This window comes from Trachinotus anak, unplaced genomic scaffold (assembly GCF_046630095.1).
Source record: "Trachinotus anak isolate AG129_WGS33_773 ecotype Australia unplaced genomic scaffold, CSIRO_AGI_Tana_v1 ptg000008l, whole genome shotgun sequence".
Classification (NCBI taxonomy): domain Eukaryota; kingdom Metazoa; phylum Chordata; class Actinopteri; order Carangiformes; family Carangidae; genus Trachinotus; species Trachinotus anak.
In genome coordinates this window covers 23,605,604-23,619,150 of record NW_027273859.1, presented here as the reverse complement: position 1 = coordinate 23,619,150, position 13,547 = coordinate 23,605,604, and the positions used below count along the sequence as shown (strand labels likewise).

Here is a 13,547-nt window from a genome sequence, read left to right as displayed (position 1 = left end):
TTGTTGCTTTATTATACCTAGTCTTCAAAAATTAGGGGACATTGGATGAGTTAATTACTTAAATATGCTCCATTTGCAGTAAATGGCTGTATATAAAAACACCATCAGAAGTCAGCATTTTAAACTCAGCCATTGTTTGATATGTATATCTGATGTCCTGGATTACAGAGCCAAAACAATGAAATGACTGAGGTAACACTCTTTGACTGCATTGTGTGTGTGTGTGTGTGTGTGTGTTTGTGTGTCTGTGTGTGTCTGTGTGTGTCTGTGTGTGTGGTTGCTTTCCTCCAATTTCAGAAAACTACAACCCACTAATTAGAAATGACTCTTTCCCGTGGCCATGGTATAATCCATATTTAATACACTGTAGTCTACAGTAGTAAGTGTGGATTAGAGGGGGGAAACAAATTGGTACAGTCGTTAATATCAGTCATGAATGCTGCAACCATCTTTTCTCTCCAGTTACAAAGGGCCTTTTTTAGCGTTACTGCATAAATGTAACTTCCAGGTGATGATCCAGCAGCAGGTCAACCTCTTCCACTCTCACACTCCCAATGCGTTCTGCTTCACTGTGTTTGGTTTGAGTCGCTCTGCGTTTGGTCCAGTCTGACGGATGCTGGAGCATGTCCTCTGTGTCTGTGGGTGTGTAACATGTCACTCAGGGCGGGTGGTTGGGGGAGGGGGGGGCTGAGTGTCGTCCGTTGGCATGGCAACCTGCCGCCTTACCAGCCTGTTGGTCCAAGTGTGGAATGCGCAGGATTCTAAAGGAATGCGATGGAGATCGATATGTTGCGTGGCCGCGGACGCTGTCTGCATGTTGGCTCCGTTCTGAAGCTGCGCATGAGGTCCTGTTTGAGTCAGCAGGCAGCATGGGCCTCCCCTTGTTCCACACAGTGCCCTGTCAGTAACGGTTAGCCCTTCTCTCTCTTCCACCCCGCCCGGCTTTATAAAGGGCCACAAGCAGGTGGGTTGTCATGGAGACACATGTGCCCTCCTTTGCCTTCCTCTGTCCATCACGTAATGCAAGTAGGAGCTGCTGCCAGAGAGCACTCAACACCCATACATACAGACATAAATAAAACACACACAAACACATACACTCTCACACACAATAGTGTCACTCATCTGGGGAATGAATGTTAAGTCTGTTTCCTCTTATTGAATATTGAAGACTCAAATAAAAATTGTGCAAAACAGTTTCCATGGTTAGTTTAGTTACACGGTGGAAGCAATGAAATAGTGTTGTTACAACTGTTAATGTTATATAATTTTTAATGCTAAATAATTTACAGCCGTCTGTATATAGAGTTTTGCAAAGAGTAAATCAATCAATTTATCAATCTACTTTGTATTAGATAAAAAAGAGGGATTATACAAATATTTTACAAATGAAAAATTTGTTAAAGGAGCTATTTGTAAGTTTTGCTGATGTTGCATAGCCAGCATGATCACTAACAGCTGTCTACTTACCAGTCTTGGCAAGAGCTTCAGCCATCATTGTGTTTACAACTCAAGAGCTTATAATGCATCCTCTGAGCAGTGCTACTTCTTATAGGGAGAGTGGACGCTACAGTGACTCGGTATCGGAAAGTGGCAGGAAGAGCCAACTGGGCTATGGCTAGCTGGTTAGCATGCTAACTTCATTAGAAGAAAAGAAATGAGAGAAATAGAAGCAAAACAGAACGTTTAATGCTATGCAACATTTGTACTGGACTGATAGGTAAACGGCTGTTAATGCTAACAAATATTAGTAATAATAATTACAAATAAGTATAAATTTTGAAAGTAAATTATTACAGAATAAAACAATTATTTTAATCAAAATACCAAAATAAATATTTAAAATAATAAATCAAATTGGCAGTATAGTTTTTAATATTAGAACAACTGACTGTGACTTATTGTTAAATTTGCACTTTGGATTACAAATGTATTTATTATGTTTTCTGCCTTTTACCAACTCTTTGGACTGGATTCACTGAATCAGAATAGTTTTAAGATTGTGGGTGTGCAGCATATTCAGTTAATATCAGTTATATTATTAATAACCGCAGCCTGCTGCACACATGGGTAATTGTTAAGTAAACAGCAAACCATTTGTACATTAAAATTAGAGCCAGACCAATGAATCTGCCAGGCAGAGTTATTAGCTGATATTTGCTTCTTGCAGATATATCAGTATTAGTGTATACGTAGGCCGAAACGTAACAAGAAATTTTAATACAGAAATGTCAAACTAGGTTTGAGGTCATTTACAAACATCACAGTTTGTTCACCAGAGACACGTTTATTTTTCAACTACTAAATGTCCTGCACAGTTTTCATCTTGATAATTAAACAAAAAACAAAAAGCACATCTGCCTATTTATTATCAAATTATTTAAACTCCCATATATCAACATCAGTAATCAAAGCAGTGTAAATTCAGCTGTTTATTGTCCTTTAAAAACTATATAGTCAGCTTGATTTATAAATTAATCTATTGGTGTAGGTTACTACTCTTTTGAAAATTGTTAAATTGTCATAGTTAACAGTTGTAACAAGCATCTCTTCAGTTTGCAGCCGGTCTAGGAAAAGAGCATCTGCATAACTTTCTCTCAGATGTTCATACCACTTGGTCTTATACTGTATGTGGGTTACTTTGCCTTTGTCTTCACTGAAAGGTTGAAAGTGGTTAGAGGGCTCATTTCCTGGCTGATGTACTGTATAATGGAGGAGGATGAGGGAGGGCTCCAGAGCAGCTCTGAAGGTCTTTTCTGTCTCTTTTTACAGACGAGATGAACGACCACCAGAACACACTGTCCTACGTCCTCATCAATCCTCCTCCTGACACCATGCTGGAACTCAATGACATTGTGTAAGAACCAGAGCAAAGGATATATTACTGTCTCTTTTTTTTACATTTATCCAGTCGACTTTACTTTGCTGTGAATGTCAGTTTCTACCTTGATAACCAGAATGAATTGCCATTTCATTTCAGGGGGAGTCAGAGACAGGCTGTCAGAGGATACTGCAAAGTTACACAAGTGCATGTTTTCAAATCAGTGATGATGCCAAGGCAAACACGTATTTCATTTAAAGAACACGCTTTTTAACAGTTGTAGATATAATTAGACAGTATATTGCGTTTAAATGAGTATCAAGAGTTTGTCTGCTATTATGTCTTACCAAAATCAGTATATTGTTTGTCAGAAGTATTCATTCCTCTCTCCTTTATCTGCTTATATATTCCATGAAAATTAATTTAAATTGAGCACCTTTCTAAAACATTGTGCTTTACAGGTTAAAAGAAAAAAAATAGAGTAAAATAATAAGTACAGATGTGTACAGGAAAAGAAACAGCATAGATTTAGTTTTTGCTTAAAATAGCATCATTAACTTACAGTGTGTTGCCTTTAAAAAGTGGCAGTATCACATCACGTCCTTGTCAGGTGGTCGGCAGCATCTGAACAGAAAACTAGATTTACCACCTCATGGTTTTATGTAACATTCATTGTTACTTAGCACCGTGTTTGGTCAGGCGTGTGGAGGGGTGAAAATAAACAGGACTTGAACTCTTTTTCATTTTTTACTTGTCATTCTCTTGGGTACAAAAAAGAACACTAAATTTCGAAGGAAATCCTGCCGAAAGCGTGCGCTCTTATCCCCATTTAAACGATTATGGCATCTCGTCCCTCTCCCTGACAGCCGGCTTTTCACTCTGCCTCTGACAGTGGCCCTTCACAACCAACTATAAACACTTTGGCTCTGAGGTGTTTAGACTTCTAGGCTGAAACTGTGATTTTCTGGTTAATTTTTCTGCTCAAGTTTTGATAAGAGTTTTCCCCATCTTGCACAGTTACTGCTCCATACTGCCAGATAATGTTGATTTCCTCTCTTCAGGTACATTATCCGGTCTGACCCGCTGGCTCACATGCCAGAGGACTCACAGGTGGGGCAGGGACGCAGCACCAGGAACCAGCAGGACTTTGGCACAGAGACAAGAGACGAGACTCACCTCTGAAACCCCACCACCCTCCCCACCCAGTCCTCGACACCGTGACCCTTAACCTCTAAGACAGAGCTTGTTTGTTGCACACAGAAGAAGGCTTGCCTCGGGCCAAGGACAGCTGTCTATAGTGAATGTGCATTATGCGTCTCTCAGGCTCAGACCAGAAACAATCAACATTTTAAAAGACGGCGCTGAGAAACCGGCTGTTTCCCACTGAGCTGCTACAGGAGGATGCATGAAGAGTGCCTCGTCATTGACCCCGACTCCCCTCACACGCCTCTACTAACTGTACTAACACACACCGCCCTCGCTGAACAATCTGAAACTGAGAACCAGGCACTGGAAACGACTCCCTCCTCCCCCCTAACCAAAGGTCTGAGAGGTTTGATGGCTGTTGTGAGAGGTCTTTGGACAGTCAGAGGATTTTTTTTTCATTCAGGATATCAAATTATCATTATACCCAACAATGTTTCACGCAGGGGCGAAGTTGCCCTCACGCCGTGACTCAGACCAACTTCCTCTACACCTGGTTTCTACCTAAACTCACAAAAGAACCAGATCTCGGGGCAACTACTCCCTCCTCCATACCTCCACCATCATGTTTTCTAAAGAGAAGGCTAAATGCTTTGAATTTCTAGCTATTCAAGCATTTACCATGAAATTACAGTACATGTGCACTTTCCTTAATTTACTACAGATGTTTTGGTTTTTATTGACCGTTTGTATTCTCTCTATCAGACAGGATTTTCATTTCCTTTATGAGCACAAACTTTTTTACGACAAACTGTCCTCTGTGAATTTACACACTGTCGTGGCATTTTTAATCAGCCATATAATCATTTTTCCTGTCATGTTTTTGGAAGCTGATTTTTTTTTTTTTTTTTTTTTTTTGTAGTTATTGTTGAAAAGTGAATATTGTTAATTTATTTCACTGTTTTAAGAGTCTTGAATCATGTCTGCTCTACTGTATGTGCCATTTTGTTTACTTTATTTCTTTGTAAATATATTTAAATGATTTGTGCATTCTGTGCCATTCTGCATCTAATTTTATGATATCAGTGTTAATGTTTGGTTTTTTTTTTTTATTTTAGCACCTGATACCTAATACATCCATCTGCAGTATAGAAATGCCAAAAGAATACCGGTAAATGAGGGATACATTCATACAAAATATGAATTACTCATTTGTATCAGCTATTTCAACAATCATAAATGAAGGTAATGTTAATTAAATAGGCTTTCCCACAGCCCAGACTACTTAATTTACTGTTTATCATAAATCAGTTTAGTTTATTGTAGTTCTGATTTTCCAAGTGATATAAGCTACTTTAAAAAAATATATTTGAATTATTTTCTTTGTTAAATTGATGAATATAATTGTTTTTCAAGTGTAAAATGTCTCTCTCCACATTTCATGGTCTCAAATCTTTAATATCTAAATTCAAAGGAACAGATCAACATATAGTGATATATGCTTGTTGAAATTTGCTTGTTTGAGAGTTAGATGAGCAGCTTGACACCTCATATCTGTGATAAATATAGTAAGGAGGAATCAGAAGATTAGCTTAGCTTAGCATAAAGACTAAGCTAAATGAAGCAGAGTGAAGCGTCAAGTAGCACTTTTAAAGCTCTGTTCAACCCATGCAAAAACATGTAAATGACAATTTGACATTTTTACTCTGCATTTCTGTGAGGATCAAACAACATATATCATGTTCATTTGTGCAAGATGTGCTGGTAGGCAGAATTTGCTAACTGCCTGCTTCCAGTGTTTATGCTAAGCTAACTGTCTCCTTGCTGTAGGCTGTTATTTCATTTACAGGCATGAGAGTGGTGTCAGTCTTCTCATCTAGCTCTCGGCAAGAAAGCAAATGAGCGTTTACTCCAAATTTCCAAAGTGATTTTAAGGTATCTTATTAGAAAAATGATTGTTGGATAAATCATTATCAAATCGTTTTAACTCGCATCAATATCAGGATATGTCTCAAAATCCAATATCAGTTAGAACTCTGTAATGAGTTGCAGTATGACTGGCAGCAAAACAGTTTTGCACAAATATTGACATGCAAAGTCAAATCTATGGAACATACTTGAGCTGAAAATGAAGTGCTCTCCTTTCCAAAATGTACAGATGTCACTGTGCATTGTTTGAATCTTTTCATTTGATCATTTCTCAGCTGAATGTTTTGTTCCATCACTGTAAATGGTAACTTAATATGTTCACTGTTTGCCATTTTTCTTTGTTTTGTTTCAGTCTGTGATTTGAAAAGTGAAAGAGGACTTGAACTATTTTTGCACTAAGCTCTTCGGGGATGTCTAGAGCAAAACAGCATGACCCTTTAAGCTGAATCTGTACAACACGGCGGACAGTATTCAACCACTCCTGTGAAGCAAAGACAGCCAGATGTGCAGTATCATGGCACATGCGCACCGTGCAGATGTTTGCAAAGCTTACTTCATGTGCCATTTTTATTTTCCATGTCAAAGTGATAGTTATGATGAAAGTAATCTAAGATGTATCGTTTTCTCTTTGAGATCTGCCTTTTATGTGGAGGAATCAGCAGAAGCTCCTTTTCATCTTTTACAGTTTATATATTTTGCAAAGAGTCCAGCTGAATTGAACTGTAGATTTTTGCTCAGTAGTCCCTCAGAATGGTCAGTTTACAGGGCAGGAGAGCTAAGGAGTGAACACACGGGTGACCACGACGGAGGATACGATCGGGGTGCTGATCCATTCATTTAACGTCTTCCTGGGTCGTCACTTCACAACACTCCACAGAGAAATCACTTCAGATCTCCTACTGTCCGTACTTACAATACCACAAGGGGCATGTGAACACTTAAAAAAAAAAGCATGTTTTGATATACAAGCTTGCCAAGAACAATACATTTTGTACATTTAGCAGGACATTTAGTGCGACGTCCCGTTGCTAGAGAAACCCATAATCAAGTCAACTGCTTGCAAGTTGGATCCATTATTTGATACTGTGTATTTATATGAATGGAACATGCATGTCGTCTCAGTGTTATCAGAAGCCTCTGTATTATGTTTACCTCCACTTTTGTTTTTAAGTCAGTGTCAAAAAGGGGTTGATTCATTTTGTACTATTTCTTATGAGAAGCGAGTGTCCTTCTCCATATCTAAAATATGAACAAATAAATGCTGCATGCAGCCAGATCTAATGAACGAAAAGGTGTTTTTATTTCTTCTCAGAACTTCAGATGACAATGTCATGAATAATCACATGCACTTAATGTGTAATTTAAATATTTACCAGCTCAGTCGACCAGTTTTTACATCTCATCAGGGCGCTATTATTTACTCACAGCTAAAGTATTAGTTCAACATTTTGGGACACGTGGATACAACTCTCTTGACTACAGATACAGTATTGAGTTAGCTCAGCATACTACAGGAAACATTTACCAAAACCTCTAAAGTTCACTCGTGATGATTTCCATCTTGTTTAATCTGCAAACAAACTAAAGAGTAAAAACAAGTTGTGTCCTCACAGTGATGACAGGACTGCCACTGCCGGTGTAACGACACATGGTGACCTCCTTTGTCACTCTTTAAAACAGGTGAAAGGATTTGTTCACTACTTATCATTTGTCTCACCTTCCTAAAAGACTGAATAACACCTAAAGTATCCATCACATCGGTCACAGGTCAACAGGAGCACGGCGGAGGGAAGGTCATCATACTGTGACCCTGCTGTTCCTAGAAATTCAACACAACTATGAAGCATCTAAATATTGTCCGGTACACCGTCTTTCTTTCACCTGTTTTAAAGAGTGAACAATGTTAATAGCAACAACCACTTATACAAACTTATGGTGTGACAGCAGCCAAGAAACAGTTGGACAGAGCCTGGTTACCTGTTTGTTGCTGATAAATGATATATGACATGTATAGATGATTAATACTCATGCATCAATTTATACAGAGACTTTTTTTTTAGTGTAGTAGTTTTAACAGTTTGGTAGTTTAGTCCAGTGCTTCTTAACTGAGGAGCCAGGCCCCTCTAAAGTATCATAAGATTAAACAAAAGTCTTCTACAGTTCATGAATCCCTTATCCATTTTTATAACATGTTGCATTATGGGAAATGTAGGGTCAGGTGTTTCTGAGGCTTCACCCATACTAAAGACAAAAAGAGTCCTGATATCTCGGCCTCTGCTGCTTCGATTGTGACCTTTCTTATTTTAATCATGTCCTCTAACCTTATGGGACCCTGATACACAATCACTTGAGTGTCCCTTTAATGGACAGTTTCATGTTGAACTGTTCCTTTATCTTACACAGAGATGCTTGTTTTTTATTTCACTACTAAATATTGTGTGTGTACAACAGCTGGATGTTTTTAGGGGATCACTCGGGCCCCTCCGTCCTCCCGCCGCCGCTGGTTGACGTGGATCTGCCTCCACCTCTCCCGGGTCCAGCGGCCGTTGTTCTGCACGACTTCATGCAGCAGGTCGATGAAGGCGAACTGGTTCCCGCACAGCAGCGCTGCGTCGTCTGGGGAGGCACCGCCGGAGCCGGTGCTCCTGCTCTGCGCCCTCCGTCTGCCCGCCCCTGCTCGCTTTGCCTCCCCCCTCTGCTGGGGCTTTCTGCTGCTGCTGCCCTCGCTGGGGGTCCTGTGTGCGGGGTGTTCTGCAGGGTTGACTGTTCCCGGATCCTGACTCTGGGTTTTGGTGCCTGTCTGTCTCACTGAGGCTGGCTCCTCTCGCTTGATGTCAGTCTGGGCTTGAGCCTCGCTGAAGTTCAGCTTCATACCGGCTGGATTCATCTCTGGGGGGTCTCTGGTTGTTAAATCTTCCATTTGAGTTTCCTCCACTTCACCTCCCCCCTCGGCCTTGTCAGAAACAGACGGATGCTCCTGTTCGTTGACCGTCTTCTCTCTTTCACCCCCCTCCTCCTCCTCCTCCTCCTCCTCCTCCTCCTCCTCCTCCATCATTTTACATCTCGCCTGCCACTGAATTGCAGTCGGAGGCCAGGTGGAGATCCTGCCCATCACTTTTCCCATCGGTGACCTTTGACCCTTTGACCTTTGTTTGTGGAGACTGTCCGGGCTGTGTCTGCTCCGGTTGGCGCCGATGCTCAGATAGGGCGCGGTGTCTGCGCCGGCGGGGACACGGTGGGGGCCTGCGCCGCCGGCGGGGACACGGTGGGGGCCTGCGCCGCCGGCGGGGACACGGTGGGGGTCTGCGCCGGGGCTCCTGCGGGCATCAGCTCGTCTCTCAGGGTCTGTGACATTTTCCTGAACTCCTCCTGCTTCCTCCGCTTGGGTTTCTGTGCCTTTCGATCGAGCCTCCGTCGCTTGATTTTCCCCGGACACAGCAGAAGGAGACACAAGGAGAATGGCATTAGCAGACTTAGCCCTGGGTCCAGCATGAGGCCCCCCCTGAGCCGTCTCCGGGTCTCTGTCCTCAGGTGGATCAGGGTGTGGCCTCTCCTCCGTGCTCCTCCCTTCAGTCTTGTTGCTGCGTCTCCTCCTGCGCTGCGACGCCAGGACACACCCCGCGGCCTGCAGCGCGCAGAGCAGCGCTGCGCGGAGGAAGCTGTTATCTTCAACCATCTCATAATATGTTTCAGTGCAACCACACAGACATTTGCACACACACAAAAAAAAAACAAAACACTAAACCTACCTATCACAACAACGAGTGCGTAGACGGTATTTGAATCCAGTTTTGGGGTCACACAAGTTTCTAGAAGGAGCAACACAAACATGAATTACAGATCATTTTGTGTAAGGGGTGAGGCACTTTTCTGATTCTGGAAATAACAAACCAAAGACTGAAGAAAAGGAAAACGCACCGGTCGCTGCAGTGTGCGGGGGGGTGGAGGTTTCTGCCTCCCGGGCCGCTGAGGTCACATGGGTCACTATGGGGGAACAGCAGAAATGCTTAATCACACCTCTGAGGTGAGAGATTTTGAATCAGTATCAGAATATATTAAGTCAGAGAAAGTCATGAAGATTGTTGCCTAAACCGTGACTGGGAAAAAAAAAAAAAAAAAAAAAGAAAGAAAATCCGGGTTTTGTGTCAGGATGAATTCTACAGGATTTCAGAGTCAGGCCCATGAGTTCATTTATCATGTTGCTTTGGCGCCACCTGCAGGTGAAATGTTATATTTCAGGAGGACTCAATATTAAGCTGCAGTTTTGCAATGCATGCAGGCGTGATGGAAAATGTGTCAGGCCTACAAGAAAATGCAACCGACTGCAGGAAAACAGTAAAGCCCATCATATGTTTAACTAAGTACTTTGAGCACAAATTTCAGTTTTTTCCCCACAAAGAGCTCATGGTTGGGGCAAACTCATCTGCAAATGAAGAGCATGAAGAGGCAGAAAGCTCCAGTATTCAGCTTCTGAGCTGCACATTTATTGCCAAACTACAATTACCAAATTACCAAGGGGAATTTTACAAGAAAATGACATAAAATTAAGACAAGAAAAACATATTTTTAGACGAAAGTCATTTTATGAGAAGAAAGAAAATTTTTCATGCCTCTGCGCCGACGACAGACAGAGCCGGAGACATATAGTTTTCAGGCTCTCATGGACAAGACCTCTGACATCTGAGATATCTATGTTGACGCGACGTCTTCAAATCACAACACACTTTTTAGCCATTACTAATTTCACACACACAAATTTTAGATGACTCTGGTTGAACAGGGATGTAGACGTCTGAGTAGCAGAGGAATACATCTGTAAGGCAGCAGCTGTCGTTTGTTAATAAAATATTACAACTTTATTATCAAAACCTCATAGAAAAATAAAAAGAACTTGTTGTTTACTTGTTTATGTGCCCATGGTCTAACTTTCCAATGCATTTCATTAAAAACTATTTTTGCAACAGACAAATAATAAAAAACATTCTTGTTCTGAGTTGTCCACACACAAACTCCTTACAAATACTTTTTTCTTGAAATTAAAACTTTTTTTCCCGTAACAGAACAGCCCTAATACTCTAATATTGTGATTGTGTTTGTAAATGATATTAAATATGAAGAAAACTGGGACAAGAAGAAGTAAATGTACCAGTTTGCACAGAGACCGTTCTGAGGACATCAGTGGCTGAGGGGCGGACGGACGTCTGTGGTGTTGGTCGTGCTGGAGGCGTTGCTACAGAGAACAACACAGATGGTAGACACAAACATAAAAACAAATACGACTGTGAGGTGAAGAATTTTAAACATTAAACACAAACTAGGACAAGAAGAAGTGCAGGTACCAGTGTGTGAGGAGATTATTGGGTGGGTGGGTGCATCAGTGGGTTTGGTTTGGACAGAGGTTTCTTGTGATGGAGCTGTCACAACTTTTGCTAGAGGGAACAGCAAAACCAACAAGTTACCTAATGTGGGAGAGGGCAAGATTCAAAATCAAATGGCGGGGAATTTATTTTATGGGTCCATCATTTTCCAGTGAATTTCCCGGAATTTTTTCTCATAATTTTCTAAAAGTTAGCCGTTACTCAGCTGTTAATGTCTGGGATATTTCCAAGACAGCCCTAAAGAAAAGCTGAGAAGAACCAGATGTACCAGAGGATACAGGGACTGTTGTGACTGCATCGGTGGGTCTGGGGGGGACAGTTTGGGACACTGATGGCGGTCCTGGTGCAGGTGACGTCACGCACACCGACGCGCCCCACACAGGTCGACCCCTCAGAGATGGAGGACTCTCACAGGTCACCTCCGCCGGTCTGTCGAGCAGAGATCTGCTCTGAAGATCTGAGAAGAGAGGCAGCTCTAGGGATCAAAGTGGTCTTTCTTGTTGTTATTTTTTCTCATGGTTCACAAACCTTTTAGGAAGACAACCAAGTCTTCAGCTTCACACGAACAGTCCCAGGGGTTCCCATCTAGTCTGATCCTGGCGGACCTGAGGGCCCCGAAGACCTGCGGAGAGACCCGAGTCATCCTGTTCCCAGACAAGTCCAGCTCAGCCAAGTTGGTGTGTGAGCGAAAACTGTTTGGCTCAATGGTTCTGATTCTGTTCTTATTCAGACTGAGCTTTGTGAGGTTGATAAACCCGCTCAGCGTGGACTCATTCACTGCTTCAATCTGGTTTTCTTCGAGGATGAGCTCCCTGAGGACAGCAGGCCGGCCGAACCAGTTTGAGTTGATCTGCATCAGCGCGTTCCTCCTTAAACTGACACTTGTGAGGTTCTGGAAAGAACCGAACGCTCCCTCAGCGATCGCTGTGACGCCAGCGTTGTCGATCCTGAGCCCGGTTACTGAGGTGAGGTTGCTGCTGCGAAACACAGTGGAGTTGATCTCCCCAACGTCACTGAGGTACATCACCAGGGTCAAATAACCAGGGCTGAAGTCTGAGAGAATTAGAGTTACAGTTACAGTAGAAAGCCTGTGATCTAAGACGGTAAGTACAACAACATGTTTTTCTGTCACATCCAGTGTATGCTTTCAGATGGTTTTTTCAGCAGTGGGAAGTTACACAAGGGTCTGGTGATTGCATCCTATTTTTAAAAGAATTAATACTTAATTCAAGATCAAAGACAGATTTTAAGAGGCTGCAAATTATTTGTGTCATTAATTTTTTAAAAGCTGTGAAACGTAAGGAATCTAATATTAACATTCAAATCTCTAAAAATAAAGGGAAGTAAAAATCAGTGTACCTGGATGTCTTTGAGAGTCTACTTATATAACTGATTATTAAACACTCTGAATCAAAAACCATGAGCTCTCACATGAAGGGATTTTCCGGCAGATCAGAACTTGATCTACTCCGTCACATGAATGGCTGAAGTGCACATTCACCAGCAACAAAGCGAGAGCAGCAACGACTGTGGAGATACAGAGGAATCGCCTTAGCTTTGACATCAACACTTCATCATTTTCTACAGACAGTTTAAAGGGTGAAATAAGTGAACTCACCTATCATGGTGATCAGTCTCATCAGTGCAGGATGCAGGTCTACAGTTGGGATGCTACCTGGTGGGTCGGTTTACCAGGTTTGATGGTCTCATGATCACCTGAACTACCAGGTGTGAAAAAGAAACACAGTTGCTATGGCAGATCAGAGTTTGCCATGGTTATGAGCACTGGCGTTAAGGAATTAGAAAGGCCGCTGTTCCAGTTGGTCGGTGGAGTGCGAGGCACCAGGGGAGGCCCGAGGAGGTTTTGACCATTTAAGTTGCTTAAATTAGAAAACCCTGTGTTTTTTTCTTCTTTACTTTACGTAGATTCACGCAACCCTGTGAGATTAGTTTTAAAGGTCCCATATTATATAAGGTGAGACTTCCATGTGTTTTTTGATTATAAAGCAGGTCTAGGTTCTATATTAATACTGAAAGTATCAAAGCCCCAGTCCACAGAGAAATGCACACATCCTGTATTCAGAAACGGAGCCCTAAAACGAGCCGTCAGGACTTCTGTAATTTTGTGATGTCACAACAAAGCAGTTACCTCCTACAGCCATGCCCCAAGCCCAGCCCACATGGACACTGCATCCAACCATGCAGGATTTGGTTTCTCTTGAGTTTTAACCAGAAATCTGCTATATTTTTATTTGATAACTCAGAAAACAGTCAGC

General features: G+C 41.9%; 3 protein-coding genes across 7 annotated transcripts in view; 1 reads left to right on the top strand and 2 right to left on the bottom strand.

Moving 5' to 3' along the window:
• Window positions 1-7,169, top strand: part of kcnt1b (potassium sodium-activated channel subfamily T member 1b) — a 71,628-nt gene extending 64,459 nt beyond the window's left edge. For all 5 annotated transcript variants that reach the window (XM_071483665.1, XM_071483664.1, XM_071483661.1 and 2 more), the window contains 2 exons: window positions 2,773-2,857; window positions 3,883-7,169. In XM_071483665.1, the coding sequence (XP_071339766.1) occupies window positions 2,773-2,857; window positions 3,883-4,003 (206 nt within the window). In that variant the 3' untranslated portion in view covers window positions 4,004-7,169. The remainder of the gene's footprint in view (window positions 1-2,772; window positions 2,858-3,882) is intronic.
• Window positions 7,170-7,206: 37 nt separating this feature from the next.
• On the bottom strand, window positions 7,207-10,628 carry LOC139624771 (glutamate-rich protein 5-like). Its single transcript, XM_071484148.1, has 4 exons — window positions 10,618-10,628; window positions 9,812-9,912; window positions 9,643-9,702; window positions 7,207-9,538 (listed from the first exon to the last, which is right to left on the bottom strand). Exons 1-4 carry the CDS (start codon window positions 10,626-10,628, stop codon window positions 8,355-8,357), a joined length of 1,356 nt encoding a protein of 451 aa, XP_071340249.1. The 3' UTR covers window positions 7,207-8,354.
• Window positions 10,629-11,468: 840 nt separating this feature from the next.
• Window positions 11,469-13,077, bottom strand: LOC139624770 (leucine-rich repeat-containing protein 24). The gene is made up of 3 exons (XM_071484147.1): window positions 12,703-13,077; window positions 11,800-12,324; window positions 11,469-11,728 (listed from the first exon to the last, which is right to left on the bottom strand). The coding sequence occupies exons 1-3, from the start codon at window positions 12,833-12,835 to the stop codon at window positions 11,469-11,471; spliced, it is 918 nt and encodes a 305-aa protein (XP_071340248.1). The 5' UTR covers window positions 12,836-13,077.
• Between the last annotated feature and the right edge of the window lie 470 nt (window positions 13,078-13,547).

Coding starts and splice junctions, on each gene's coding strand:
- LOC139624771 (XM_071484148.1), bottom strand. Junction 9,703..9,811: donor CCCGCACACTGCAGCGACCG/GTGCGTTTTCCT, acceptor TGCTCCTTCTAG/AAACTTGTGTGACCCCAAAA. Junction 9,539..9,642: donor CGCACTCGTTGTTGTGATAG/GTAGGTTTAGTG, acceptor TCCTCCGCGCAG/CGCTGCTCTGCGCGCTGCAG.
- LOC139624770 (XM_071484147.1), bottom strand. CDS start 12,835: ATGTCAAAGCTAAGGCGATTCCTCTGTATCTCCACAGTCGTTGCTGCT. Junction 12,325..12,702: donor CTGCCGGAAAATCCCTTCAT/GTGAGAGCTCAT, acceptor TAATTCTCTCAG/ACTTCAGCCCTGGTTATTTG. Junction 11,729..11,799: donor CTTGGTTGTCTTCCTAAAAG/GTTTGTGAACCA, acceptor CTCTCTTCTCAG/ATCTTCAGAGCAGATCTCTG.